The sequence below is a fragment of the Schistocerca americana genome, chromosome 3 (assembly GCF_021461395.2).
Source record: "Schistocerca americana isolate TAMUIC-IGC-003095 chromosome 3, iqSchAmer2.1, whole genome shotgun sequence".
NCBI classification, from domain to species: domain Eukaryota; kingdom Metazoa; phylum Arthropoda; class Insecta; order Orthoptera; family Acrididae; genus Schistocerca; species Schistocerca americana.
This window is the reverse complement of record NC_060121.1, coordinates 692322331-692348242: the sequence shown is the minus strand read 5'-3', so window position 1 is coordinate 692348242 and position 25912 is coordinate 692322331. Positions and strand designations below refer to the sequence as shown.

At 43.2% G+C, this 25912-nt stretch overlaps 1 protein-coding gene across 1 annotated transcript in view; it reads left to right on the top strand.

Annotated features, from left to right (window-relative positions):
* The window catches only part of LOC124606317 (putative inorganic phosphate cotransporter), a 58775-nt gene that overhangs the window by 5431 nt on the left and 27432 nt on the right, over positions 1-25912 (top strand). The window contains exons 3-5 of the mRNA XM_047138300.1: positions 3970-4193; positions 9853-10014; positions 23034-23166. Of these exons, the coding sequence (XP_046994256.1) occupies positions 3970-4193; positions 9853-10014; positions 23034-23166 (519 nt within the window). The remainder of the gene's footprint in view (positions 1-3969; positions 4194-9852; positions 10015-23033; positions 23167-25912) is intronic.

Sequence of the window (25912 nt, the reverse complement as noted above, 5' to 3'; positions counted from 1 at the left end):
TTCCGGAAGCATGTCCACATAACATATTTTCTTCCTTTGTGTGTGAGGAATGTTTCCTGAAAGTTTGGACGTACCTTTTCGTAACACCCTGTATAGAAAAGGTGTGAACGTTGTGGGTGAGCAAGTCATAGGGGATGAGATGATTAGGTCAGATGTAGCAGGTGAGCAAGCTAACAGTTAAGATTATGAAGAAGAAAAGGAGGATTAGGTGTTCGGTGGGAGCATTGTATAAGGGTTGTGGCCAAATAGGAATATTCTTTTTCTGGCCGATTGCAACTCAACCCCTGGTCAGGGAAGGGAATTATCTATGTGGTGGAGGATACAGGGTTGAAGAAAGGTCTGATTTAAAAGCAAGGGAAGGATTTTGTATTTGTGTGGGATATGCATATAGAAGCCACGGCCTTGCCACAGTGGTAACACCTGTTCCCGTCAGATTGCGAAAGTTATGCTTTGTCGGACTGGGCTAGCACTTGGATGGGAGACCATCCGGTCTGTCGAGCGCTGTTGGCAAGCGGGGTGCAGTCAGCCCTTGTGAGGCAAACTGAGGAGCTACTTGATTGAAAAGTAGCGGCTCTGGTCTCGTAAAGTGACATACGCTCGGAGAGTTGTGTGCTGACCACATGCCCGTCCATATCCTCATTCAGTGATGCCTGTGCGCTGAGGATGACATGGCGGCCGGTCAGTTCCGTTGGGCCTTCCAAAGCCTGTTCAGACGGAGTTTAGTTTAGTTTATGCATAAGGAAGGCTTTACTTATTGGAAGGGAATGGATGTTGTGGAATATGATGTTGTAGCGCTACCGCACAGCAGTAAGAAATCGAGAGTCGTTTGTGTGGGTGAGAACTCGAGAGGATTTACAGTAGGGAGTCGGTAGGGATGAAGACGAAGTGGCTATGTGAGAAAATAACTTGGGTGTTCATATGGAAGATGGAATAGGCAGTAAGGGAGATTTGTTGGCGAGAGTGTCGTTTTTGAAATTGATGGATACTTTGGAGGATGATCATAATGAATGTTAGGAATTCTTCAGCAGGGAATTTTCAGGATTCATGGAGTTATCAATAGGGCAGATTGCAACAGTGAGTTCAGTATTGGTAGGTTGGGGCTTGGCTTTGCATTTCATGGGATATGTGGGTTGGGAGTTGTTGCTGGTAGGAGGACAAGGTTTAAGAAAATGAGTAGCCTTACGATCTGGACAACTGAGTGTGTTTTTACATTCGACCTTGAGGTGATCGCTGCAAAAGAGACACTTTTGTGGTTGCGGATGGGATCTAGAAGGTTAGATCTTATTTTGACAGTGTTATATCAGGGCTCCCTCTTGAAATAGATGACATGTGGTGGAGGCAGATTGAGTGAAAACATGAGTTAAGGGGGCCAAGGTCATTATTGATCTGGAGGATGTTTCAGACCTCTAAATCAGGGTAGAATTACTCTTCCTCGTTTGTGACTACTACAATGAGGGTGCAAGGATGGTGAGGGATTGGTGTTGTGGTGGGAAGTGTTAAGGAGGCTTTGGGAGCAAAGGTTAGGTAGTGATTTTAGAGAGTAGGTTCGTATAAAAGTTAGTTTAGAGACTTCAGTAAGATTTAGTACTTTTCTGGGATGCTTTGTTGGATTTGTAGGTTTGAGAGGTATTTTATGATTTCGAGGGCGACGGATTTGGGTAACAGAAATTGTGGTTCTGGGTTTCAGAGGATGAAGATGTGAAAGGTAAGTGGAGAGAGGGGATGTTTTGTCCATGTATACAGTGTTGTCCAGTTGAGTCTCAGGTTTCTTGGGTGTGGGACTTGGAGCATCATCCGTATTTCGGCATTTTGGTGCTTTTTAGTGGCTGTTGGATGGAAGGATGGATGTGGGATGGGGGTGGCGTAATATTGCGTTGTTTAGCCTAACTGTGGTTTATGCTGAACCTTCGGCATGACTCGCATTGGTTGGTACCATGTGGCTTGTGGAAGGGATGTTCGTGACATCACCTGCTGCTGCTGTTGCTCAGCAGGTTGTTCTGGATGTGGAAATCGCAGAAGTGTTGGCTGGTGAATCTTGGCTGAAAGAGAAATTGTAAAGAGGTGTGGGAAGAGAGAGAGATTTATGTGTGTTGGTAATGATGGTGGAGCATATTGTAAGTAAAGCAGGACAAACTTAGGGTTCAAAAAATGGTTCAAATGGCTCTGAGCACTATGGGACTCAACATCTTGGGTCATAAGTCCCCTAGAACTTAGAACTACTTAAACCTAACTAACCTAAGGACATCACACACACCCACGCCCGAGGCAGGATTCGAACCTGCGACCGTAGCAGTCCCGCGGTTCCGGACTGCAGCGCCAGAACCGCTAGACCACCGCGGCCGGCAAACTTAGGGTGATGCATGAAATAATGTGTTCCACGTGATGGCAGTGAGAATAGGAGATGGGGAAGTATAGGTGACTGACGTGGTTGACTGATCCATGGTGGCGAATGGCAACGAGCGGCATTGAGTGGTGTGTAAGCAGCAACCAAAGTGGTGCCTAGGGTGATGGTGATGTAGAATGGTCGATGTGGATGACGAGTCAGTGGTTGGGGACAAAACGACTTCGAGGTTGGCAGGAATGACAGCAGTAATGTCAGGGGTGAAGGTGGTGGCAGAGGCGGAGCCAGAGGCAGCGGAGATGACTATAGTGGTAGAAGTCAGCAGGAGGGCGGCTATGCTGACGACCCCAAGGCAAAAACGGTAAACCCAGCGGATTCTTCGACGACCACGAGAACCACACATGCAGAAAAATGAAGACAGTATAGACCAGACATTGTATATGATACATACTAGTGATCTATTTGTCAATCATAGGAGAGGAGTCCTATCTTTCTGAACCGTACAGGAGATGGGAGAAGTGCAGCTATCAAATTAGTACCAGTAAGTAGGGCGTGCCCTAGCCACTGTAGTCAATAGCCGCTGGGGATAAGGGATTCCAGCTCTTGGATAAGCAAGGAAGACATTAAAATCGCAAAACAAATAAAAAACACAAAAACTGTCTCAAGATTAGATAAGAACAGAAAATAATGTGTAGCTATTAAAACAATGGATTACCCAAGAAATGTATTTATTTTTTGAATAACGAAACCTAACGGGGACAGCACTTTGATATTAAAATCGTTGTTAATCACCAATGGTCATACGTCTTGGCTGAGGCGCCAACTTCCTGCAGTTTGCATAGCAGAGACAATGCCAGAGCACAGCAAGCCGTAGGGAAGGTAAGGTATTTGTGCTGGCAGTCTTCCATGGGGAACCCATTCACGGATTGGAGCTTCTTGTCTATCTGCACACACTAGTGATATTACTTTATATTTATATTGGGATTATCAAGAAAATGTGCATCTTTGTATTTGTCTCAATAATTTTATAAGTGTCATAATAACGTTAGTCCATTTTCTGTTTGTTTCTTCCAATTGCATCTGCTTGCAAACAAGTGCAGCAGTGAGACTCCTACTGGCTTTATACACCAAAAGTCATGCTTTAACCAGCCTGTTAGTACTGTCGAGGTGCACCTATTAATGATGTTGTTATGATTAACACGTACCGGTATAAACATGGTAGATCTTCACTATTTAAGTGTTATAATATTTCTTTATAGAACATGTATTTTTTTTAAAAATATTGCAGGGGACTTACATGTGAAGTGAAAGGTATTTTTTTCTGTTTGGTTACATAGACACGGGAATTGTTATTAATCAACCGAAAGTAGTCATCATGTAGTTGTAATTATATTATATTGCGATCGAGACCTTTAACATTTATGATAAATAATACAGATTGCTATGTCTCCGTCATTTGACAATGTCAGGTGTTACACTGTCGAATGTTCTGAAACTAGTGCTGCATATGTACTACTGACTGTGGTTTTACAGGGACTTGGTGCTGACTTTGATTTTGTAGTAGGTTTGTTGTTGCTTGTGACTGGTTGATGAGCGGCGGTATGCGAGTTTCTGTGTGTCTGCGGCAGGCAGCTACCTCGGCTTGAGTATTTGCCTGCCCGTGTCCGGCCTGTTGTGCGACTCTAACCTGGCCGGCGGCTGGCCGCTAGTCTTCTACGTGTTCGGCGCCATCACCGTGCTGTGGTACGTGCCGTGGCTCCTGCTGGTCTACGACTCGCCCGCAGACCATCCATGGATCTCGGAAGAGGAGCGCCGCTACATCGAGGCCTCAGTCGGCGCGGACAAGCTGCAGGTCGGTCTTGCATTCTGGTCACATCTACACTACATGTACGACACACTCTTACATTAGGACGTGTATTGATTATTAAATTAGACTGGAAAAGATTGTCGTGTAACACATCTCTTTCATCGACTTTTATGTCATTAAGACCTTGACGGCTTCGTCGTAAGGAACTGGAAAAATGAACAGCCTTCCCCTTCCCCTTCCACTTCCCCCACCCCACAATCTAGCTGCACATACTCTAATCAGCCAGAACATTATGACCAATGATCTACTATCGATGTAAACCCGTCCAGGCGATAGCAGCGCCATCTGCTGAGGTTTTACAATCAGACACAGGCATAGTGCATGTATTTTAACAGTGAGCATGCTGTCCATGTGTAGAACGGCGAAGGCGCGCGACCTGTCTGAGTCTGACCGAGGGCAGACTGTGATGGCCCAGAAGCTCGGCAGGAGCACTTCGGAAGCAGAATGATTTTTTGTGTGTTCTACAAGTACTGTAATGACTGTCTTCAACCCGTAGGGAAGCCAAACCACATCCAGGTGTCCTTGTGTTGGGCAGCCACCCCTCATTACAGTTATAAGAAATCGTAGGCTGAGCAGACTGGTAAAACAGGACAGATGTCGTACTGTGGTAGAACTAACATCAGACTTCCTTGCTGGTCAAAGTACAAGTGTGTCTGAATACAGAGTGAACCGAACACTCCTAACGATGGGCCTCCGCAGCTGACGACCCATGTATGTGCCAATGTTAACATCACGACATCGGCAACTGCGATTGGAATGGACACGTGACCATCCACACTGTACGTCGGCGCAGTGGCAGAGCGTTGCATGGTCTGATGAATTCCTATACCTTCTTCATCATGTCGATGGACGGGCGCAAATCCGTCGTCATCCAGGCCAACAGCTCCTCGACACTGCAGGACGGAGACAAGCTGGCGGCGGCTCCATTATTCGCTGGGGGACATTCACATGGGCATCAATGGGTCCAGTGGAGCTCTTGCGAGGCACCAAGGCGGCCAAGGTGTACCATACACTGATTGCAGACCACGTACACTCCTTCATGTCGATCGTGTTTCCATACGACCGTGGAAATTTTCAAAAATACAAGCACCAAATCACAAGGCCAGGAGTGTGATACAGTGCTTAGAGAAACACAGTGGCGAGTTCCAATTGGTGTGCTGGTCGCCGAACTCGCCATATCAGGACCCGATCGAACACATCTGGGCTGCAATGGAACGTGGCGTCAGAGCTCATCCCCACCCTTCCAGGAATTTACAGGAATTAGGTGTCTTGTGAGTGCAGGTGTGGTGCCGACTGCCTCCAGCGACGTAACAAGACCTCCATTCTCCCATGCCTCGACGCGTCGCCGCTGTTATCCGTGCCAAACGTGGAATATCGGCTTTTAGGTAGTTATTCATAGTGTTCTAGCTGATCAGTGTATATACTCTGAACACTAGGGGCGAGAATTGCATGACGGAATATTTAGTATTGCACCACATGTTATGGTTTCTTACCGATCCATTACCGCATAGGGTGCAACAAGAATGATTGCATGAACACGTACGTGTGCTCTGTAATTAGTCTAACCCTTTCAATTAAGCGGTTGATTTAAAGTTGGATGTTCTCAGTTAATAAAGGTAGGCCTTCTTGGGGAAATTGGCGCCAATCTTGAAGTCTGCCAATGGTTGGTTTTCAGCATTTCCGTAACGTTTTTTTCCTGTGTCAGACAAACGTGTGACTATCCGTGCTACCAAAGGACTTTTGTAAGCAAGTTACTTTGTCGACTGACTACATATTCCCAGCATCCGGTCAATGGACAGAAGTCTGCTGCTTACTCAACCTATCAGCCAATATGATGAAACCATTTCTTATCCACACAAAGCGTTGCACCTATGTATTTGACTTGACAGTAGCTGTGACTCATTGATCTTGTAACCATAGGATACTAATTTTCTGCCGGCCGGCCGAAGTGGCCGTGCGGTTAAAGGCGCTGCAGTCTGCAACCGCAAGACCGCTACGGTCGCAGGTTCGAATCCTGCCTCGGGCATGGATGTTTGTGATGTACTTAGGTTAGTTAGGTTTAACTAGTTCTAAGTTCTAGGGGACTAATGACCTCAGCAGTTGAGTCCCATAGTGCTCAGAGCCATTTGGACCATTTCTTTTTTTTCTGCCTTTCATGAAGCATACAGTTCCCCAATATTTGCACAGTTCTGGATTCTTAGGTCTGCCTGGATATTTGCACAATTTTTTTTTCAAATACCTCACCGTAGATAACCACGTCTTCTGAAAAAAGTCACAGATTAGTATTAATATTGTCTGCCAGCTCATAAATATACATAACAAACGGTAAGTGTTGAAATACATTTCTCTGGCGCACGCCTAATGTTACACCTATTTGTGTAGACAGTCTTGAGCATGTTATTTTAAATTATGGGCCATCACAGGCAAATTTCCACATTTTGACTGAAATGATCCGCATTAGCTGTAAAATGCCTTTATTAAAAATTACCTCCGGTTTTGCCTCAATTTAAGACACATGCTCAGGTGATAGAGATTCTTTTTGACAAGTGATGGCCAGAAGCTAATTGCCGTAGACCCACTCCTCATCATTCACGTCAAGGTAGAAACACATAGCACTGTAAAAGCGGCAGTCCGTAGTTAAACTGAAGGTGATAACAGAGTCGAGCCACGAGCAGGAAGGTGGTTGAGCGTCAGCAGACAGAGCAGTACTACTATCACTTGTTTAAAAGAATCTCTATCACCCGATGATGAGTCTTATATTGACGTGAAACGGTTTGTGACTTTTAATAAAAGTATTTTACAGCCAGTGCGGATCATTGCATTCAAAATATTTCAGTAGTCATCTCTCTAGCAAAGGCAAGAGGCTGCGTCCTCCCTGTCCAAAAATATTCAGTCCTGTAACAAACTTGGTCTGATAACCACATGATTGCACTTATCTTAATAAACACTGGTGTGCTACCGAATCAAACGTTTTCCGGAAGTCAAGAAGAACACCATCCACCTGGTTACCTTTATCCATGGCTTTCAGGATTTCATGTCAGTTTCGTGTGACTGTTATTTTAGGAATCGATAATGATTTGCATAGAGGAGATCATTTTCTTTGAGATACCGTACCTCAGTAGGTTTCAGCTCAGAACATTTTCTAAGATTTAAGAACAGACGGACGTCACTGAGATTGGATGGTAGTTCTGTGAATCACTTCGGCTACCCTTTTAGAGATGTGTGACCGTTGTTTTCTTCCAACCAATGGGCACTTTTATTCTTGGTTGTCATATCTACGGTATATTACAGTGAAACTGGGAGCTAGCACAGCTGCGTATTCTGCATATAATCTGATAGGCCCTAGACCCCAGTTTAATTTTAGGGATTTTAACTGTGTTTCAACGGCACTGGCACTATTCCAAATCGGTCATCTTTGCAGTGGTGCTAGAATTAAACTAAGACGTTAACACCGTATCTTTTTTTTGTAAAGAAACAATAATTCGTAAGAGAGTTCATCTTTTGCTTAGCTGCCCTCAATCTCGGTTGCTGTGTCATCTCTGAGTTATTGGACATTAAAATTAGTGCCACTCATAGCCTTTACATGTGGCCATAATTTCTTACGTTTTTGTAAGAGGCACTTCTGTAACATTCCGCTACTGTAGTCGTTGAAGGCTTCATGCACTGCCAAACGCGTTTCGTCGGCATGGAAGTCTATAAACGTATCCCTTGATTTACACCTTTTACGCAGTAGTCCCTGTTTCTTTGTCATGCCCAACAGACAGACGCATGAATTCGACACCACCTGAAAGAAAACTAAAACACATAACGGATACTGACTAAATTATTCGTTTTACTTCTTCTTCGCCCCCCTTCCATATTAGTAACTAAGTGTGATTACTTAATGTAGACTTTGTGGGTTTCCTTTGAAGTGAAATAGGAATTTCATTACATGAATTTAGTGTGACCTCTATCGGCACTATTACAGTCTCTGATACATGTTTCTACGTAGACAATAACGTTTTTACTGAAGGTGCAGGCGCTGAGTAAACCGTTATTAGATTTTATCCTCATGAATGTTCACACAGGTTTAGCCACAACCGAATTCTTAAGGTAAACACCTCCATCTTTCACTATTTATTCAAACCTAGGTTCATTTGCTTTATAAAATACATTAGTGTGTATTGTGTATTGAACCTGGGAACTAGAAACGACGGAGGGGCTTCGTCCCCGTCGTAGCCCTCAGTAGTTCACAACCTTACAACAGGAACCGGAGTCCACTCACCCCGCCGACGCCCCACACCGAATCCAGGGTTATTTTGCGGTTCGGTCCGCAATTCCAGACGAGTGTAACCCCAGTGTTTGCCTGGTAGAGTAATTATGGTGTACGCGAACGTGGAGACAGCGTTTGGGCAGCAATCACCGACATAGTGTAACTGAGACGGAATAAAAGGAACCAGCCCGCATTCGTCGATGCAGATGGAGAACCGCCTTAAAAACGATCCACAGGCTGGCCGGCAGACCGGACCTCGACACAAACCCGCCAGGCTGATTCGTGCCGGGAACTGGCACGCCTTCCCGCCCGGGAAGCAGCGGGTTAGGCCGCGCGGCTAGCCGGGCGGGGAGTAAAATACATTATTTGAATCAATAAATATTAAGAATTTTCCCTCGAACTTACTGTGTTACAATCATGTTATGATAAACAATTGTTATTAACTGTATGAACAGTGAGTCCGAAAAAAATCTGTCACCGCACAGCTGTGCGTCTCCAATCCTCTGACTAGAAACGAAGTGGTGCTAAGCGCTGTACCCCTCAGAAATAGTCCGACAAGTATGAGTGCCAGATTGCGAGACAAACGGCTAAGAATAAGTGACTGATGTAACCGAAAAAACGTCAGAACGTATTTTACAGTGAGACTTGCGTCAATTGGAAGTAGAAAAAAATTAGAGTGATTTGATGTTTTCTGGCTATTCGTTAATATATATAAAGAAAAGCAGAAGCAATAGTATTACAGCAGTTTTTGCAGCATCTTTTCAGGTTCAAACTTTTTCCCATTTTCTTAGCGTTGGAAGCCAACCTTATTCTTCCAAGCATGGCGACGTTATCCACTTATTCCATACTCCTCCAACTTATTCGAAAAACAAACAACAACATAGACTGAATCTTACAAGAGACTGTGTATTACGGTCATTTACGCATGGCCTCATCAGAAAGTTCGAAAACAGTGGAAGTAAGAAAATCTGTCTTCTGCGTTTTTTATCTCCTGTTTAAAAACTTAGTGTACTCATTTGGCTCTTTCTGGAAATGGACCGCACTTGAAAGACAGATTGCACAGATTGATTACAGCGCAAACCCATGGTGCACTTATAGACTTGGGTTTTATTGATATTGCTTCATTGTTATGTCAGTTTCATTCATCGATAGTTTAATAATTTTGTCATGCACAAATTTCTGATAACAGCACGAATCGTTGGTGCACTTACCGACGTAATTGATACTGATATTGCTTCATTGCTATAAGAATCTTTATTCATTGATAGCTAATAACTCGATCAATCTTATTCTCACTTGTTTCTTTCAACAAGTAGTTTTCGGGAAATAATTTCCGTCCATTCATCATTTGAAAACAGTTACACCTGAGTGGGCGTGTTGCATGTGTTTCAGGGCCAGCGGAAGAGGCCACCAGTGCCGTGGTGCTCCATTTTCAAGTGCCCCGGAGTGTGGGCGTGCGCCATGATGCACGTGGGCATCGGTTGGAACTTCTTCGGCCAGATCACCTACCTGCCCACCTACATGGCGGCCATCCTCAGGTTCCCCATCCGCAGCGTAAGTATATCTACCAAACTCATCTAAATTCCACTCCAAATTCCGTATCTATGACCTGTTTACGTATTCCTTGCGTGTCTGTTCTCTTGTTGGTACGGGAATAGGATAGTATGTCACCGGAAATTATCATGGCTATACTTAATTCCTAACTGTACCTTTTCTCCACACATTGTCGTGTACCCGTTATTCAGGAAATTAGCCCTGCAACTTTAACGATACACGCATGGCGTCTTCACATGTTACTGAACTGTTGCAGGTTGGAAGCTACCGATTATTGCCACCGTGGTAATTTACAAGCAAACCCCGCGACCTGCTCACTTGGAGATGATATTTGATAAAGAGACAGCGGAGGGTGCAACCATGGTCCAAAATGGGACAAATTATGTGTTGAAGCTATTCTGAAAATACGTTGTACAAACCATGACATGTATCATTGGGCTCTGCTGTCAGTCTTACGACCGACAACTGGTCACCAAAAGCGGATAGCCGACGGCCTAGTGAGAATTTGGCAGGCATCAAAGAACACATAACTGAAGCGGCCGAGGGTTGAACTTACAATAAATATTACAAAATAAAAATGGAGGCTAGTGGTATGATCAAAGAGCTCAAACTTCTCGGCGTGGCTATAAGACCTGCGGCGGAGCCGGCTATAATCTAGTTATTATAGAACATAGGGAACTGCTACATTGCTGATCACGAGCTAAGAAGGATCAGTCCACAGGTCCCTCTTCGTCACGGTACAAAAACCTATATTTATTAATAAGGATCCTCAGCTATTTTCACGTGTTTAGTTACAAGCAGATGCAGTCAAACCACCGTTGTTCCCACTGCATGTAGGACCTTATCGGGTCTTGGAGCGTAAGACTCATAATTTTATCATACAGCAGCAGAACAAGACCACGACAGTATCTACAGAGAGGGTAAAGCCAACGTATGTGAAACATGAAGAGGACGCAGTGCTGCCTACAGCACACTCAACCGCCGACAACCACAGTGAAGGAAAGGCGTTAACACCCGAAGGTACAATAAAAAGGCAGCGACAGAGATTAGAACGACGACCGGGCTTTACAGACGGGTTTTCTCCCAAGCTGTCCGTCAACTTTATCCTATGTTTCCAGAGGTACCAGGGAACCAGGTTTCCAAGAGAAGATTTATATGGTCGGGAAGAGGAAATAGCAGCAAAGTTCACAATGGTAACTGCGTTCCCCACATTCGAAACGTTGGGGGAGAAGGGGGGGGGGGGGGGGGCGAGGGTCACTGTGACGCATTACTACAGGGATGTCTGGATGTTCGAGAGTCGACAACAGTTCAGAGATGGTATTAAGGTGGTCAAGGAGTGCTTCTCTTTGTTCTTTGTATTGACTAGTCAAGAGTTTGATTTTGCTTTTGAAGAGAACAAGAATGAACAGTTTTTGTTCAATACGAACTAATAATGTAGTTATTATAGAATATGGAGAACTGCTACAATCCCACCTACCCCCACAAGTGTTCTGTTGTCTGACCTTTCACTCTGCATGTGTAGCGTTGAAGAAACACCAACTAAATACATACAAAGCAAAGGCCGCATAACTCAAGCTTTGAAGCAGCATCTGTAAGTTCGTAAAATATCTGGCGTTCGGGATTCTAATGAACTTGCCTGAAAATGTTTTAAAGTTCAACTAATCAGGCTTTATTGCTTCAAAATATGTTGTAAATGGCTATAAAGCTCCCTACTTACATTCCAATTAATACCGATGGAAATTAAGAACAGTTTCTATTGAAAGTTCTCCACGAAAGCAGCCAGAAGTTCGCGATTTCGACCCGAACGATTTTAACATTCTATACTGTCAATGACCCGCAGCTATTCGCGAGTTGCTGCATCAAATCGTTCAGTGGACTTCTTGAAAAGAAATACCCCCCAAAATATCCCGAGATATACACGGAACAAGTCATGCAGAGTTTCAAGTACGACAAGGAAATCCACACGCTGCTAACTTCCAAACTTTCACAATAATGTATACTAGTTTTCTTCTGAAAACCAATTTATTCGTAAAGATCGCTACGTAAGCACAATCACTAGACTACTACTTTTGACGTCCTCAGATCCATGAAATAAGGAGTGGTAACTACATCATACAGGGCTTACATCAGTCTTTTACATGAGGACTATATAATACGCATAAAACAGTCGCTGCTGTTTTGCATACTGGATAGTCTTCATGTGACAGAGTGATGTAAGCATTGTATGATGTAGCACCACTACCCGATTTTATGGATATGAGGATCGCAACATACATATATTGACGAAACTAGTAATCCTGTAACTGTGTTTAAAACAACGGTCTTGACAAATAAATTGGTTTTCAGAAGAAGGTCACAATAGAAAATTATAGATCGCCTCATGCACTGACTGATTACGTTAGATAATCATTTCACTGTAATGTTCAAAACTAATGTCGCTTTATAAATATCATAAAACAATTGAAAAAGTACAAGATGTTGTTCGTCTTAATAGAAATATGAAGCAGCTTTTCCACAAGCATCTGCACAATAAGACTGTTCCTGAGCGAATCCTATATACACAGAACTGTACCATAAAGCAATGATTAGACCCTATTGGCTGATGATTTAGACAGCCAATCAGAACAGCTGCAGCCGTCAAATGCGGTAATTCCTATGTCATCCAATAGAAAACTGAAGTAAATTTATGAAAAAAATTCTGAATTTACGGAGCCAAAGTTAATTTAAATAAAATAAGATAATAATTATTTCCAGAAATTGTAACCTCCCCCTCACTTACCGACCTTAATGACAGTGAAAAATTAAACCGCGTGTACCTAATGGAAATTTGGGAAAAGCAATCGTCACCGAAGTTCATCTGTCGGTAAAGAGGGAGGAAAGGGTTACATCTAAATGAAAGGAAAAATACAAATGAAACTGGTGGAAATTAATTTTGAAAAGGGGCAAAGTTAATAAAGAAAGTAAATGTGCGGCCGTTACGTTAACAATTAACCAGCGGTAATTAGATATTTAAGATTTGGGGAAAATTACGGTCGCCAGTCCTGTGGACAATTACTATAATAACTGAAAAAGAAAGGTTATTGCACATATAATTAGCACTAAAAGCGTGGCAACTGAAGGTTCACACGTGTTGTGTGAAAACTGAAAGTTTGTCAGAAGTAATAAATTTCGCTACACTCTGACTTAATTTAGCAAAATAATTAATAAAACTGGAAAATTGAAAGTTAATTTAGTGACTGAAATTAATAGTGAGATTTGTTTCTGAAGCACTACGAAATTCAGTAAAATAAGGTTAGTCTTGGACTACCTCAACAATCATTTCAAAAGCTACTTGAACGTATGCAATTTAGAAAGAAGAGATTTAACTTTGAACTTGAATTAAATGATTCTGAACAATTAACAATAGTAAAATTTAGTACGTACCAAGCTGAGCTGCAGTCACAGGTAAGCTAAAATACGGTAACAAACCTCGCACCCTTAATTTGTGCTTGTGTAATCTAAATATTGTAGCCAGCTATGAATACTTTAACTGAACTTCGAAATTAAAGCAGTGAAATGGAATGATATTACTTTAATGCTGGCGTTTGAATTTCAACGACACTCGGGTTCATTCCAGAAAAGGAAGGGACCCTGCTTAGTAATGCAATTGGGACAATGAGCAACCAATATTCATGCTACGTTGCTGTAATTTAGTGAGAAAAATTTAACAGTTTGAAAAGCTGAGGTCTGCCATACAGTTCTAAAACTTTACGTGCTACCAGTCTTCCTTGTTGGTTGAATGAAGGTTTGAAGTCGTCGATCGAGGAGGTGGCGACAGTCACTCATTGTCGGCCGTCGCTGTTGCAGAAGCTGTATGTTGGCGCGCCTCCTTCTCGACACGGTCACCAGGTGAAAAGGGCTCTTGATGTGCGCCAGATAATGCTTCCCGTCCGCGACACCGTGTCAGAAACTATCATAGCAAGTCGAGCGCGATTACATGCTGCCCAACCCCGAAAGCGCGGCAACTCGCGGGAGCGTCACACAACACACCTGCACCACCGCCCTACCCCAGCCAGACTCCCCTCTGCCCGCGCTCCACGCGACAGAGTTAACACTATCAAAGATCCTAAACACTTTGGTTCTCCACACGACCTATCGATGTATTCGTTCGATAGCATAGTTTTCCCTAGGCCAGACCCAGCGTAGAAATACAAATAATATTCACAAAGCAAACCAATTATACATCGACATAAATGCATATATATACAAATAGTAAAGCAATTACAATATACGAAGACACAGAAATGTTATATCTTCAGGTAACAAAATAAGGAAAAAAAATTTGCTGTGCAATAGATGGCAATAGGAGGATATGCATTTCCGGCGCTACAAAATGAAATTCTAACCTATTTAACACGTAACATTTATTCTAGCTGCCTTGATACAAAAGCATGCACTCTGGACATACATCACATGATACATGACTGTACAAGGAGTTTCCCACCCATACGTTTTTCATAGTTTTCAATGAAATGAAGCAACTGCACTTTACGTATGTCCTCCACACACTCTCTGTCTCCCTGTATCCTGCACCCAACAACAGATAAATAAGAATTCCTAAAGTGGTTACTATAACGTCAGAAAGCTATTGCAACGAAAGCAAAAAAAAGAATAGAAAAATAAGTTCTATGAACTGAATCTTTGTAGTTATAGCTTCAACTGATACTATAAATGAATAAATTACAGCCTCTAGCTCAGTTAACTAACAACAGAAAATTTATTATATGTTTTACGTGAAATTCCATATCTCTTGAAGTACCGGAGACATTGAACTGACATTTTTACAGTGTGCTTGTAGTATCAATACATGTCTGTATGTGGAGTATGAAGGATCGAATATTTGAATACTACTTCTTCGTGTATACAGGAAGCATGCATAACTAAATCGTATGCACGGTAGCCCAGCTCACGCTGGCCCTGCGGCCAGTGATGGCCGTGCTGATGTGAAAAGAAAGAAAAAAAATCGTTATTTAAATCGTGGAACTGTTTTGAAAATATAAGTAGATGGAATTTTCTAGGAGGTTTGGCACACTAACTGATTCTCCGGAAAAAAGGCAGTTCAGCTGACTTCAAAAGGACGGACGTATAGGTGCTCCAGGAAATTTAAAACTCTTTGGATATGTTCGACTTGGTCATGTACTGATATATACAGTGCCATGTTAGGATTACGGATTTATTATTGAACATTGTATTAAACTAAGAACTAGTTACGGAATTTATGTGGCGCATTACTGTATGTATTAAAAATATATATAACGATGTTGTTTCTGAATTTTGGTGGAAGTGTTTAGTAGTTTGGTCGTGGAGTACTCCTCCTGCTGAATGGTTACGAAGTATTCTGTTGTGAATTGGATTTGAGTTTCATTAGAAATATTCTTAAAATTGGGCTGAGAGCAGTTTAGGCAAGTGGTATTTACTCGACGACAATGAGATTATCCTATGCCACAGGCGAATTTTTCGCATACTGTCACACACATCAAAAAAAGTTTTGTATCACATCGGTTCCGAGAGTTCCGGAACCTGTACAGAAAATTGGAATACAGATCAACATAAGCATCATTTCCACCCTTTTTACTGCTCTTGAAAACCACATACTGCATGCTGTACCGCCACACATCGAGACCTTCAGAGGTGGTGGTCCAGATTGCTGTACACACCGGTACCTCTAATACCCAGTAGCACATCGTCTTGCTTTGATGCATGCCTGTATTCGTCGTGGCATATTATCCACAAGTTCATCAAGGCACTGTTGGTCCAGATTGGCCCATTCTTCAACGTCGATTCGGCTTAGATCTCTCAGAGTGGTTGGTGGATCACGTCGTCCATAAACAGCCATATTTAATCTATCCCAGGCATGTTCGATAGGGTTCATGTCTGGAGAACATATTGCCCACTCTAGTCGAGCGATGTCGTTATCCTGAAGGAAGTCGTTCAAAAGATGTGCACGATGGTGGAGCGAATTGTCGTCCATGAAGACGAATGCCTCGCCAATATGCTGCAGATAGGGTTGCACTATCGGTCGTAGGATGGCATTCACGTATCGTACAGCCGTTATAGCGCCATCCATGACCACCAGCGGCGTAGGTCATCCCCACATAATGCCACCCCTAAACATCAGGGAACCTCCACCTTGCTGCACTCGCTAGACAGTGTGTCTAAGGCGTTCAGCCTGACCGGGTTGCCTCCAAACACGTCTCCGACGATTGTCTGTTTGAAGGCATTTGCGATACTCATCGGTGAAAAGAACGTGTTACCATTCCTGAGCGGTGCATTCGGAAAGTTGCTGGCCCATCTGTACCGCGCTGCATGGTGTCGTGGTTGCAAAGATGGACCTCGCCATGGACATCCGGAGCGAAGTTGCGCATCATGTAGTCTAATGTGCACAGTTGAGTAGTATCACGACTTCCTGTAGCTGCACAAAACACATTAATCAACATGGTGCCGTTGCTGTCAGGGTTCCTCCGAGCCATAATTCGTAGGTAGAAGTCATCCACTGCAGTAGTAGACTCGAACTCGGGACTTTTACCTACCGAGTTCGAGTCACGGTCCGGCACACAGTTTTAATCTTCCAGGAAGTTTCATATCAGCGCACACTCCGCTGCAGAGTGAAAATCTTATTCTGGAACATCCCCCACGCTGTGGATGAGCCATGTCTCCGCAATATCCTTTCTTTTAGGAGTGCTAGTCCTGCAAGGTTCGCAGGAGAGCTTCTGTAAAGTCTGGAAGGTAGGAGACGAGGTACTAATCAATATCTTGTTGAAATGTTCTAGATTCTCCGCTTCTGACGCAGACATCACTAACATGTCGTCTATGTAGACATAACAGAACTCCAGAGCTCTTGTGATTTCGTCCATAAGGCGTTGAAATGTATGCTCCGCATTGCACAGTCCGAAAAGCATTCTCACACACTCAAAAGATCGAAGGGCGTTGTTACAACCACCTTGTGCAAGTTTTCTAGTGCAACAGGAATTTGATAGTACACTCGAACTAAGTCAAACGCAGAGAATATTTCTTACCGTGTATGTTGAAAGCGACATTTTCTATGTGCGGCACCGGATACCGGTCAGAAGTGGTCCTTGCATTGAGTTGGCGGTAATCGCCGCATGGACGTCATCTATTATTCTTGTTTGGCACCACGTTTAAAGTGGCTGCCCAACTGCTACAGGAAGCTCGACAGATGTCTCGTGTCAGCATGCTACAGAATTCCTGCTTCACGACTTTTAATTTTTCCGGCGTTGGCCCCGAGGAGGTGCGTAGACTGATGGTCCTGGTGTGATAAGGGTATGGTGTTCTGTGGCGTGCTTCACTGGCGCCAGGATGTGCGATTATTTTGTTATCTCGGGGATCTTTCGTAAGTTGCCCCAAAGATACAGTGTGCAGGGTTAATAATCAGGCTTTGCATACGTAAACGATCAATATCTTGTTTAAATGTTCTAGATGTTCCGCTTCTGACGCAGACATCGCTAAAACGTCGTGGAGTATCTCTCGAAATCGTATTTACTGTCGTATGAGTGACGTAGCATACCTTTCCTCGGCTGCGCAATTCGTAGTAGAATCTATCAGTTGCTGATGTCGTAGGTTGGGGGCCAAGCCATAAAAAGACAATAAATCTGCTCCCAGAATAGGATGCGACACATCTGCAACTGAAACTGCTATTGGGATCTGAGACGTAATCTGAGATTAAGTACTAGTGTCACGCAACAATATGTACTGAAATTGGAGTCGTTGGCGGCGAATAGGCAGTAATCATCGTCGGAGCTGCGGCATTGTAGTCGGGGTTCCGGGTACACAGACACTTCCACAACTGTGGCTACCAAATAATTCACTTTTGCTTCACGGTCCGTCACGAAAAGGCGACGTCTGCTATTGTCAGGAGTAGCGGCTGCAGATATGCGCTCTGCGTCATGTCTCCACTGCACTGTGGCGTACATTTCCGGTCGTCGCGCCGGTACCAGCAGATATTCGGCGTGGCACGCTTGCGGCTTCGCGACGATCGACTTCGTAGCCGACGACGAGTGCGTGTCGTTTGCATTGTAACGATTTGTGTAGCTAGTTCTACTAAGTGCGACTGCAACGATGAAAGAGTCACTGCGAGAACGTTGTCTTGTTGTGAAACTAATACAGACACACTCGCAGTCGGATACATTTCCACTAAACTGCTGTCTGCGCTAGCTCTTTCAAATCACCGGCGCAAAGCGTTAAAGTTTTCTGTGTATCGGACGGTAAGCGTGACAACCAGATGTTTCGTGGTATGGCGTCACTGACTGTAATACCCGCCAGCGTCCGTAGACGTCGTAAAAGCTGAGATGGGGTGCCATCGCAGAGTTCTTCCGCTCACAGAGGTTTTTCCATTCGCTTCGCCTCTCTTTGGTGTAGGCGTGAAAATAAAGCGTTTACAATATCGCATAACGTTGGGTGTTTGGCGGTACAGCTAGGATGTCCTGCACTTCCGCAGCTAGATCTTCATTTAGTGCTGCGACTACGTAGCTACATTTGGTTTCATCTGACGATATCTTTGCTAGTACGAACTGGCTTTCCAGTTCCGCGAACCATAATACAGGGTTATGTAGTCAGAACGGTGGGGATTTTATCGCGATTCTGCTGATACCGCTGCTTGCAGCTTGCTGCTTGCTGGTTCTACATTTATTGCTGAGTCTGCTATTTCAAGCGTGAAACGCGACGTGGCTGGTGCGGAAGAAACGAGATTGTGTGTTGCGACGCGGTACGACTTGTCGGAGCCGGCGCGGTTGCACGCTTCACGACGGTGGAGGGCTGGAATCTACGGAATACCTTGCCAGGATATCAAAGTCTTTAGTGGTCAGACAACACGCAGAGAAGGCGACACTCGTTTTTCGCACTGCAGTAAGTAAGCCACAGCCGAGTATTGTATCTCCACAGAACATACCACGGATTGTTCTGCGGCCGGCCGGAGTGGCCGAGCGGTTCTAGGCGCTACAGTCTGGAACCGCGCGACCACTACGGTCGCAGGTTCGAATCCTGCCTCGGGCATGGATGTGTGTGATGTCCTTAGGTTAGTTAGGTTTAAGTAGTTCTAAGTTCTAGGGGACTGATGACCACAGCAGTTAAGTCCCATAGTGCTCAGAGCCATTTGAACCATTTTTTGATTGTTCTGCCAAGGATATATTGGCCTCGACGAGATCCTTCTGAGATTTAGTAATTAAGGAATCTCAGGAAATCTAAATCACAGGTCTTGCGTGGTCTTGCGGTAGCGTCCTCGCTTCCCGCGCTTGGGGTCCAGGGTGCGATTCCCGGCGGGGTCAGGGATTTTCCCTGCCTCGAGATGGCTGAGTGTTGTTGTGTCGTCTTCATCATCATCATCATTCATCCCTATTACGGTCGGAGGAAGGCAATGGCAAACCACCTCCGCTAGGACCTTGCCTAGTAGGCGGTGTGGGTCTCCGCATCGTCCATTACGATCCTCGGAATATGGGACCTCACCATCATCAAATCGCAGGAACCAGTGATTTCTTCCATATCGTCAGAAGAAAACATTTTATACTTAACGACATGACTAGCCACAATAAAATTTTATTAATTCGATATCTGAATCGTAAATCCACGTGCCCGCATTCCGACAGACAGTGCGCATGTGGTATGACCATTACGTGCCATAGACTGAGCAACATTCGAAGATGGCGCTACGCTAGATAGATATCGCTCATGTAGAAGCTGTCTTTGCGCGTGCATCTCCACGCCAATGTTTAGTATAAAGTTAGCAAAGCGAAATAGTATTCTCCAGTGCAAAACATCTACCTCAAGATGTCTGAATGGTTGTCAGCCGTAATATCGTGACATGATGGCTATTTCAAGTGGCTGCAATCCGGAAATTGCATGGAATACTCCCTCCTCATGGAAAATGTCAAGAATCACATATGATAATGCCATGTTTAATATGTTAGGTTAATCAGTTGTTGTGGTGATCGTTTAATGTTCTATAGTTTTTTGGTCCCTCATTGAACCATGGACCTTGCCAAGGTTGGATGATCCATATAACTCAACGATACAGATAACAGTACCGCTGGTGCAACCACAGCGGAGGAGGTCAGGCAATTTTCAGTAGAAGAAGGAGGCAACCAGCGCTCTGTATGATTGACTGATCTGGCATTGTAACATTAACCAATATGGCCTCGCTATGCTGGTACTGCGAACGAATGAAAGCAGGGTGAAACTACTTACAGACATATTTCCCAAGAGCATGCAGCTCTACTTTTTGTCTATTTGAACAAACGCTCTCTTCACTATTTCGCCTTTCATAGCTACCCATTCGTCTTCTGTTGTATTCCTTTGCCCGATTTCTGTCAATCATTGTCTAATATGCCTCCTAAAACTCTCAGTAATCTTCGGTTCTTTCAGTCTGTCCAACTCCCATCTCCTTAATAGTCCCACACTTGGACCTCTACGTGGAGATCACTCCACAGTACGTCATCATCAGGGACACCAAACCCGGCATTCTGCTGGTCGGAGCGAAATATGTTGGATCTCTTAATCAGCTAGGTAAGCCACACAATTTAAAAAGGGCAGTTGAAGAGGTTGACGTTAGATATACTGGGAGCTAGTGAAGTGTCGCGGTAGGAAGAACAGGAATTCTGGTCAGGTGAGTAAAAGGTTATAAAAACAAAATCAGATAGGGGTATTGCAGGGACATGTCTAGTGGCGGATAAGAAACTAGCACTGCAGATAAGCTACTATGAACAGTATAGTTAATGACTTATCATAGCCAAGACAAACACGATGTCAGTACAAGTTTATGCAGGTGATGAAGAAATAAAGAATTGAAAGAATGTATGATATGATAAAAGAAGTTATTCAGATAGTTAAATGAAAAGAAAATTTAATTGTGATGGAATTGGAATTTAAGCAGGAAAAAAGGAGAAAATGAGAAATATTACGGGAACATGGAGTGGCGGGAATGAATGAAAAAGGAAGCCCTCTGGTAGAATTTTTCACGGAGCAGAATGTAATCCTCGCTAATACTTGGTTTAATAGTCATGAAAGATACAGGTGGGTTTGACAAAAATTACAAAATGGTAAGACAGTGATTTAGAAATCAGATCTTACACAGAAAAACGTTTCACTGGCAGATGCAGACTCTGATCATAATTTATTCGTTATCAGCTGTAGATTAAAACTGAAGACATTGCAAAACGATAGGAAACGAAGGAGATGTGAGCTGATCAAACTGAAAGAACTGGAGGTAGTTGAGAGTTTCAGAAGTGACATTAGACAATGACTGACCGAAAGCGGGGACAGAAATACCACAGAAGACGAATGGGTAACTGTGGAAGACGAAATAGTAAACAGACCAGTTGTTAAAATAGACAGAAAGACAATGTCCAGTATAAATCCTTCAATAACACACGAGAAATTGAATCTAATTGACGAAAGGAGAAAATATAAAAATGCAGGAAACAGAGCAGACCAAAATAGCATATAAGCGTCTAGAAAATTATATTGAAAGAAAGTGCAAAATGGCAAGGCAGAAACGGGTCGGACGCGAGCTTCAGTGATGTAGAAGCATGCATAACTAGGAAAAATGTGGATGTCGTCTACAGAGATACTGGCGGAGAGAGAGGCGTTGTATAACTACGAAGCAGTCAGATGGAAAACCAATACTAAGGAAAGAATGGATAGGTGAAAGGGGGAGGTAGTATATAAAATTACTCTACAAGGGAAACGAGCTTGAAGGCAGTTTTATAAAAAGAGAAGAGGAAGTAGTAGAAAACGTGTTGTGAGATTTATTACTACGAGAAGAATTCGATAGAAAATGAAATTACCAAGCCGAAACAAGGCCCCAGGATTAGATGATATTCTCTCACAATTATTGAGATCCTTGGGAGAACCGGCCATGATAAAACTGTTCTACCTGGTGTGCAAAATACACGAAACAGGCGAAACAACGTCAGGCTTCAAAAACCATGTAATAATCCCAGTTGCAAAAAAGGCAGGTGCCATCAGTTGTGAATATTACCGAATCACCAGTTTAATACATCAAGCTTGCAAAATACTGACAAGGATTATATGCCGAACAATAGAACAACTCGTAAAAGACGATCTCGTTTTTTTTTCGGCTCCAAAAAATGTACGAAGACGCGAGGCAATATTGATCCTACGACTCAAAAAAGGCAATCCTATATTTAAAGCATCAGGTGATTTAGAGAAAGCTTTTGACAAAGTAGACTGGAATACACTCTCCAAAATTCTGAAGGTAGCAACGATGAAACACAGGGAGCGAAAGGTTATTTACTACTTGCACGGAAAGACACTACAGTCATAAGAGTCGAAAGACATGGAATGGAACCTGTGGTTGAGATGGAAGTGAGATACAGATATTCAATGTCTACATTGAGCAGTCAAAGAAACAAAGGACACATGTGAACAGGGAATTAAAAATCAAGTGAAAGGAATAAAACATTGAGGTTTTCCAATACAGTTTTAACTGTGTCAGAGACAACAAGGACTTAGAAGAGATGATGAAAAGAATGAACGTTGTCTTGAAAATAGGTTATGAGATGAACACGAATAAAAACAAAACAAGGATAATGAATGTGTCCTAATTAAAATGGGTAGATGAGTTTTGTTATTTGGGCAGCATAATAACTGACTATGGCTGAAGTAGGCAGCATATAAAATCAAACGAAAAGCATTTTTCAGCAGCAATAATTTGTTAATATCTAATGCAAATTTAACTGTTAGCATATATTTTCTGGAGGTATTAACCTGGACTGTTGTCTTGTACAGAACTGAAACGTGGACGGTAAGAATAGCAGCTTTAGAAATGTGGTGCTACAGAAGAATGCTGCAGATTAACTAATGAGTCAGCAGGAACATTTTCTTAAACTCAATCATGTATGACTGTGGGATGGTTGTGATCATTTGCGAGTATTTCGTGACTTTCACTATGGTCATAAGTTTTTATAAACCATATAGTGTCCAACAAATGTTCTACATCACTCTTGCAGAACGCAGCTCTGTCGGCACTGCCTTACGTGGTCGGCGGAGTGGCGAGTGTGTTATCCAGCATCATCCTGGACGTGATCATCAAGAGAGGCCTGGTGACGCCTCTCTCCGGCTACAAAATCTTCAACGGCCTCAGTGAGTACCTGTTGCTGGTCACACACAGACAATAGGTGCACCATGAATTAAAAAAGTATAGATTACGCCACTCCAAAATACAAATACTAACTGGAGGTTTTATTTTTTTCAGTAGTGTTAGTGTGCACTACTCCCTCACAACCAATCCTTGAATTTCTCTTCTTTTCCAAATTTTACATCACATTGTTACGTAACTGCCACAAACAGTTCAGGATAACTCGCAGTTTATTTTAAATATACGTGCGTTTATGATGTCACGACATAGTTGTTTCTGACATATACGTTCTAAAGTTGTAAACCACACTATAAAGTAGCTAGACAATATATGTCAGTATGGTTGGCCGTTCGGAAGAAAATTTTAAGCGTTTGTGATATTTGTTACTACACTCACTGGAAAAAAAGTTGGGGTGTTAGACAAAGTAATCGAATGAAAGGACATGCGTTTAGGTCTTCTGTTACAGCTCTGCAATGATTAAAACCCCGCACATTGGATAGTGAAGTGGTACAAGTGCAGAAGGGAAGGAGGATTGTGCAGCCAGTTAGAGAACACGTCTTCAGAAAGGGAACGGTAACGCTTCTATGCTCTGTCTTTAGCGCTGCTGAGGTTATTGGCTACAGCCGGCGATGTGGCCGTGCGGTTCTGGCGCTGCAGTCCGGACCCGCGGGACTGCTACGGTCGCAGGTTCGAATCCTTCCTCGGGCATGGGTGTGTGTGATGTCCTTAGGTTAGTTAGGTTTAAGTAGTTCTAAGTTCTAGGGGACTTATGACCTAAGATGTTGAGTCCCATAGTGCTCAGAGCCATTTTATTGGCTACAAAAATCATGATAACCTGTATTGTTTTCAACAGTTGCGACATGTATGTTTTGACAAGCTCACGTGTTGTAGCACTACTTGGTAACTTGCCCGTGACGATTTATTTCTGCTCCTACCGACGATATCAACGAATACGTATCAGTATCGTCATCTATTGTTTTCTCTTCCTTCCCCTGCAGTGTTCCGTCATCATATCACTGTAAGTCGTCTCTCCATATTCCGCCACGCGACTGAAGGTTTACATGTTTGACGCATAGTCCAGTGATACAATATATAAAAAACATTCGCGGGCATATAGATAAAGCTCTGCGATTTCCCTCATAAGAATAGTTCTTCACTCCACCAAAACGGCTGCCTCCGAAACTGACAGCTCGTCCTTTTCATGTCTGTGTCGCGAAACATTTCGCTTTATGTGAATGAAAAGTTTAGACAGTCGTCTCTTTTACAAGGCCAACATACCGTATTATAAACACACCTTAATTCTTGTATTGATCTTTGAGATATATACACTGAGGTGACAAGAGTCAAGTGACAGCGATAAGCCCACATACAGATGGCAGTAGTATCGCTTACGCAGGGTATAAAAGGACAGTGCAACGACGGAGCTGTCATTTGTGTTCAGGTGATTCCTGTGAAAATGCACGACGGGAATTAACAGACTTTGAACGCGGAATGGTAGTTGGAGCTAGAAGAACGGGACATTCTGTTTCGGAAATCGTTAGGGAATTCACTATTTCGAGGTCCACAGTATCAAGGTGTGCCGAGAATACCAAATTTCACGCATTACCTCTTACCACGTACAACGCAGTGGCCGACAGCCTTCACTAAACAACCGAGAGCACTGTCGTTTGCGTACAGTTGTCAGTGCTAACACACAAGGAACACTGTGTAAAATACCAGCAGAAATCAATGTGAGACGTACGACTAGCGTATCCGTGAGCACAGTGCGGCGAAAGGTGGCTGAACCGTGGATTTACTTTCAAAACTTTTTCTCAAGAATTTAGTTTATTTGCTAGCGATTCATCAAGAACATTAACACGTTTAATCACACTATGTGAGCGTGGAAGTAGTTGCCAGGGAGTAACTGATGAAATCAAAATGGGAATTTTATTCCTAAAAGCCTTTGTTTTTTAAGAAACAGATTTAAAATTATAAGCAGAAAGCACCCTCTAAATATCAAGTTACAATTTATTCAGAGGCAGAAAGAAACAAATTTTTGAGTGTATGAGCTTTTGGGCTGAGAACCTTGCCGCTCCCTTTTGACACGGCCGTAGTCACGACCGCTCACAACAACCTCTGAAAGACTACTCAGGTGCAAATCTGCAAGACACCAGATTACCTTAAAGTAAAAGTTTTAACAATTCACACAAACACACAAACTATGTACCCTGTAGGAGGGGTGGAAATGATACAAAACACTAAAAATAAAAGATTAACTTGCCACCGAAGGTACAACTTATTTTTAACTTCTCAGAAAAGTATTATGGTGGAAGGGTGGCAACTTTGTATACTAAAATAAAAGCCCATGAAATGCAATAAAAATGCAATCTAACAAATTATACAACGTTGGCTAAACATGCTCTACAGTACACATATACCGCCTCTCAAGATGATTTCAGGAATTAGGCCGTTACACTTCACGCAATAAATTCGTGGACACAACGAATCCGACAAACATGACAGAGGTAGCTATTAACGCACGGCAGATTGATAGGGCGATTACCGAACAACCCGAACCGCAGGTTGCTCTAACCCGCCCCTACTCCACAAGGTGAAAACGGACCATCCAATTCATATATGACCACCTTCCTGTGGGTGGGTAAACGGAGGAGAATGGTGGGACGACCCCAAAACAAAGCGGCTCGTGACCTCACCAAGAAAACAAGTATAATGTAACAAGTAAATGAAAGAACATAATTCTAATAACTGCGA